The sequence below is a fragment of the Armigeres subalbatus genome, chromosome 1 (assembly GCF_024139115.2).
Source record: "Armigeres subalbatus isolate Guangzhou_Male chromosome 1, GZ_Asu_2, whole genome shotgun sequence".
Classification (NCBI taxonomy): Eukaryota; Metazoa; Arthropoda; class Insecta; order Diptera; family Culicidae; genus Armigeres; species Armigeres subalbatus.
The window spans coordinates 25,137,555-25,143,554 of NC_085139.1; the positions used below are offsets into that span (position 1 = coordinate 25,137,555).

At 41.0% G+C, this 6,000-nt stretch overlaps 1 protein-coding gene across 2 annotated transcripts in view; it reads right to left on the reverse strand.

The window, feature by feature from the left end:
- LOC134222877 (dynein axonemal heavy chain 10) overlaps window positions 1-6,000 on the reverse strand; it is a 332,935-nt gene that overhangs the window by 136,244 nt on the left and 190,691 nt on the right. For both annotated transcript variants that reach the window (XM_062702027.1, XM_062702022.1), the window contains 2 exons: window positions 1,988-2,194; window positions 1,196-1,344 (listed from right to left, as the gene is read on the reverse strand). In XM_062702027.1, the coding sequence (XP_062558011.1) occupies window positions 1,196-1,344; window positions 1,988-2,194 (356 nt within the window). The remainder of the gene's footprint in view (window positions 1-1,195; window positions 1,345-1,987; window positions 2,195-6,000) is intronic.

The window sequence follows — 6,000 nt, forward strand, 5'->3', positions numbered from 1 at the left end:
AATTCCTGTTTTTCCCTCCATAAGATTTTTTAGAAGTCTGCTACAGAGAATTTTTTTAACATTATCTGCAAAATTTCACCACAATCTTCTGGTAACACTTCCCTTCAGCACGTAGACTTGTGTACGCATTTTAATAAAAATATATTGCAACCATACACCGATTATCGTCAACCAGTCTTTTCGAGACAACACGGTCATCTGCAAGGGATTTTTTTTTTCGTTATATTTTGTCTGTCTGTCGGTTTAATCGGAGTTCCGAGTGCAGGTTGGTTTGCCGGGGAGGGGGCAACCCCAGTTGATAAAGTAAAGGAAATTAAATCCATGGCATATCGCAATCACAGCTCCGAAGTGCCAGTCACTCACCAGCAAGCTCCGTTCCACGGTTGCAAGGGATAATTTATTCCACCACTTGGCCGTCGTCGGATGTTGTCATTCTGCTGCTCTCAAATGCAATAAATTAATGTTTCTGTAATCAATTTTGTTTAAAATAATCAATTTCGATTTTATTTATTTTCCCCTTGAAAATTAATTGCGCTTCGGGGAAAAACTCTCATCGAAGGATGGCTCGTTTTAGGTTGCTATGGACCGGGGCCGATTGAACGGGTTAAGAAGGCCTTTGATTTTTCCCCGATGGGAACAAGTTATTGTCGCGTGAGCCCGCACAAATTGAAAATTAATTTGTCAAGTATTTACGCGTACATTTTTGTCGGTTGCTGCGCGTGGCGGTAATTTGACTCTTGTTTACCGTATTTCAAGCACCCATTGTGCATGGATGGTAGTCTTTCGAGTGTTGTTCTTGCAGAGAGGACCATGGTGGTAACTGTGGAAAATCAGTACCGTTCCAAATGTTTCGGGTTAATTAAATTATGGCTATCATAAGTGGTGCTTGAGCGTGATTATGGCTCGGTGTCTGGTTGATATTGAAACCCAGGTGTAAGAGGATCATTGAAACCAATAGGACAATAATTTTCAATTATGAGATGCAACCGGTAGAAGCAATAGAGCGACAATGACAAAATATTGCTATTAAAAATCAACGCTTCAAAATATATTACTTTGATATAAACTGCTTATGTAAGAATTCATGGATGCCAATAAATCGTAATAAATTGGTGCGGCTGACGGTCAGACTGAATGCAAAGAGCTGTTGTAAAATTTATAGTTATCTCGTCTACTGCCAAAAGGTGCTACTTACCTTTCGGGTGGTTCTTCGCCGCCGCCGCCACCTCTTTCGTACGGCAGGATGTTGAATGAAGTTTGCTGCCAGATTTCCGCTACCTCTTGGACGCCTCGTTCGATTGACAGCTCCTTTATGGCATTGTTTATGATTTCTTCGGCGATATCCTTTACCGCGATAAAGTGAGTAGCGGACCATTCGGTACAGTGGACCATCATCATCATAACCGGATCCATTCATCCCCGTTTCAACCGGTGAAAATCAAGGCGGAAAAGAAATAATAAAAAATGAATAAAACATTCCTTTGGGTTTTATATCAGATATAAACGTTGAAGCGGATTTCAAATGATGTGATGGCAGATTTTTTTATGCTTTTTTTTAAATGGTCCATTTAGAAAATAACAAGGTTCGAGAGTTTCACGCAGAAAGCAATGTAGTGCAGAATGCTCCAGAAACTCTTGCTTACGCATCTCGTCATATTTTGATAGCGACCAAACCCTCAAAATTCGAATGCATCTCAACCGGCGTGTACTGGCAATAAAAGGCAGACATGATTTTAATGGATTATAGATTTTTTGGAATAGTTCCATGAATATCGCCAGGAGTCGTAAAATTTTAACGACACGATAATCACATTTTCTAGCATTCAGTGGAGCAATGACTTCCTGACGCCACCGTGGATACCGAAAGCCATGAAAAGCACCGCAAAAGACTCAATAAAATAAAAAAAAGACATTTTGCGAGCACGGGACATGCACACTCTCTTATTTCATCATTAATCAATTTCCTCACTGTTTGACGATATCCTACCTGATATTTGTGCAACTCCATGGCGAACATGTTCTCCAGGGTGAACATTTCCGGTGACATGTCAAAGTGTTGACCAGTTTTGTCCATTAGCAGCTGCCAGTGGCGCTCGCGAAGGGCCTCATCCTTCAGGCTCAGCATGAGCGGGATGGACGATTTGAACTGCTTCATCTTGGTGTCCAATGCTTGACCGATCGGTGTTTGACGGATCTGTTGGTGGAATGTTTGTGTTAGTCATTGAAGTACGGGATTGCCATTCGTTTATTTCCGAGGATGACACAAATATTAAAAATAATTATTATGACTTGCATGTAAATGAATAAAGGAATGCGTGTTCTGATTTTTTTAAATGCATCAAACTTTCTGAAAATTGATTTTATATACAAACACTATTCAGATAGTTTTGTTATTACCATAGGTCTTTTGTAGGACTCTTTGTATGGAGAACTTCAGTTTGGCCGAAACTTTGATTTGACTAAAAGCCATTTGGCCGAATGCCACTAGGCCGATCAAACCATTACGCAGAAAGCCATCCGGCCGAAAATCATTTGGCAGAATAAGTATTTTGGACGAATAGGTCATATGACCAAATAGGTTATTTGGCCGAACAGGGGTGGCATTGCGCACCTCGACTAGAAACGAGCAAACCCTGCAAATTGTCATACGAAAGAGCTGTCGAAAGGAGATGCGCAATGAGGCCCCAGGTTATTTGGCTGAATAGGTCATTTGGCAGAATAGGTTATTTTGTCGAAATAAACTTATTGGCACATTCGGCCTAATCAGTTGAAATTCGACAAAATGATCTATTTCTGATTTCCATTTCTTCTTCTTCAGAACAGCGAAAATGTCACAGATATCGTTCTTGACAAGCTTGTTTTCCATGCGCTTCATCGTTCTTTACTCTTTGATCACGTGCACTACGGTTTGCGATGATAATCTTCCGTTCGCTTAATCCATTTTTTTTGATAACTTATATCACTTCTTAAACGTCCAGTTTGATACTGCTTGATATTTCAGTGTTCATTCCCTTGGATTACTATTATTGCATTTTCGCTATTTCACATAAATTTGTCTATCTCTGAAGCTATTGTAGATAATTCACTTTAGCTGTTTCGCGAACATCGCGTACTTGTTAATAAGCTAAAAACTTCACTGTGCTTAAGATACGGAGGTACCCGGCGCAAGCTTGATGCGGCTCACCATGTAAAATAAAGACTTCTGATGTTTCGGGTTCTCACCAGACTGAAGCTTATTCATCTTCATCTACGCCTTAGCTGTTGCCGTAGTAACTAATGAGGAGTCTGAAGTCCCTATGTAAATTACAACCAATCAGTGATCGATGCACCTGATCGAGTAGAGAGTGAGAATAGGCATAGAAAGAGACCACCCATTTGGCTCTGCCGCACTCCGCAGGCAGCCGAGAACAGAGCAGCATTGCCTGGAAACAGTCATTAAGTAACATTCTGTAAAATGACACTTTTCAACTGAAAGCGGCGCAGCCGATGAAACGCGCCATCGAATCGACGGGTTGCTGCTATGCAATGCAACGGCCATCTGACTCGATGGGTTGCTTAACTGATAAGGGCTCTGGAATTTTGACCCAGCATGGAACAACGTGCGAGTTCTGTTGAACGGTAAGGCATGGTTCGATGACATGTGTGAAGCACATGCCACATCGGCCAAATGACCTTTTCGGCCAAATGACCTATTCTGCCAATTGACCCTAATCGACCAGTTGGGGTGTCGGGGTCTTGTATGGTTCTGTTTTGGTCTAGTGGTATTCAGCCAGATGAAACTTTCCGCCGAATGAGTTTGCAGCAGTCAAATGACCATTCCCCTTTGTATACACATTCGTCAAACAGTTTGTTCTTGCCAATTAGATATCTTGAATTATACAAAAGTGCAGAAGCAATATAGAACTTACCGGATCGGGGAATTTTGCGGTACTCCTTCATGAAGCCGTTGTAGCATCTCCGTCCAGCAGAGCTTGAGGGTTCAGATTGGCCCACAATGTTTTGGACCACTTTTCGCGAGCAGTTTTTTGCTTCAGATACATGTCATAAACCTGCAAAGGAGTGAAACACACACAGTTTTTAAAAATGTTTTATATAAGTCTCCCAACTAGTAGCACCGGCAGGCTCTCGAATGGATACAAGAAATGGATCCCGTAATTAGACTGATTTCACCACAAGCCTCTTTCTGTTCTTACTTTCAACAAACTCAATCTGGGTATTCATTCTCATTAACATTTTAACATTTCTCCGTCAATTATTCTTGGATAAATAAATTCACTTATTCATTATTTTTCCAGGAATCCAGAAGTCAGGAGACAATCAAGTGTTAGAAATAACAATTCTACTCTATCTCGATGTGGGCGTGTACAAACAAACAACACGTGGAGAAAAGTTGTTTCGAAAAACAGATAGCAAGTGTTGAACAATGCGTCCAATATTGGAAATTTGGATTCATCAGTACCAGCTGAGCTACGAATACTGACGTAGGTTCTTCGTAGCTTAGTTGAAAAAAGCACCAGCCTGGCGTACTGAGTGTCGTGGGTTCAAACCCCACGGAGGAAAGTGGTTACCTTTAATACTTGTTTTGATTCAAATCTTTCACATGCTGTGCATATGCACATCGAGTATTCAAAACGCGCGAATCGCCCATACACATGCGTTTGCTTTCTTTCACCCTAAATACTTTCTATTGAAAGGTCTTCTAGCAATAACGGCGATTGCTTTTGTAGGTGCTTATAAAGAAATAGTGCAGTTCTGATGATAATTGCAGTGTATAAAAGCTAAAGAAGTCATCTACAATATTTTACATTAGTACACCGGAAGCCTGCAGCTAGTTTCACTTTCTGCAATCGCATATTTGTCCCATATGAAGAGGAAACCTTGTACAGGTGGGACAAGTAATACGATTACAGACAGTACATCAGTAATAAGGATTTGGTAACAGAAAATGCTACAGACGCTATTGACTATAAGTAATCTAGCAGTAATCGATATCGCGTGAAGGCCGAAATTGGATCCAATTTGTTCGGAAAGCCGTCTAAGCTGAATTTGAGTAGTGACGAAACCTAAATCACCCGACCCTACTGCACCATTTAGAAAAAGAAATTGAGGAACGGCCGTTTGGCAGTAAGTCATTCGATTGGGAAACCCTATTTTGGTTGTTTGGCAGAAATTTCATTTGTAGCTTAGATTGACAGCGAGTTAACTAACTGTGTCCATCGTAGTTGCTAGTCGTGATTGGCCGAGAAACAACAAATAATGCAGCTCGCAATTGAATAGTTCTCTCCCGGGACTAGAAAAGCTATTCTTACTACATGCTTCGAAGTTTCTTTAATTCAAGACCAGCCAGGATGCCGGCCACGTCCTCACAGTCAATTAGGATCTTCTTCTTCTTCTTCTTCTTATTGGCATTACATCCCCACATTGGGGACAGAGCCGCCTCGCAGCTTAGTGTTCATTAAGTACTTCCACAGTTATTAACTGCGAGGTTTCTAAGCCAGGTTACCATTTTTGCATTCGTATATTATGAGGCTAACACGATTGTACTTTTTATGCCCAGGGAAATCGAGACAATTTCAATCCGAAATTGCCTAGACCGGCACCGGGAATCGAACCCAGCCACCCTCAGCATAGTTCTTGCCTTTGTAGCCGCGCGTCTTATCGCACGGCTAAGGAGGGTCAATTAGGATAAGGTAATTAGGTAAGTCATCTGGCCGAAATGGTGTCATTTGGCCGAAATGGGCATACAAATCAAAAATATCACTTTGCCGAAAATGTCGTACGGTCGAATAGGTCATTTGACCGAAAAATGCCGTTTGGTAAAAAAGTTGCAAGAGGCATCCGGCTCAAAATGTTATTTAGCTGAACGAGTCACACGACAAAAAATAAACATTTCGCTGAAAATTTTGTCTGATTTGTTTGATATGAGACGTCTCCTTTGATTCTCATTTGTCACTTGTAAATTTTCACTTTTCACAGTTAGAATTAAGAATGAATAAGGAG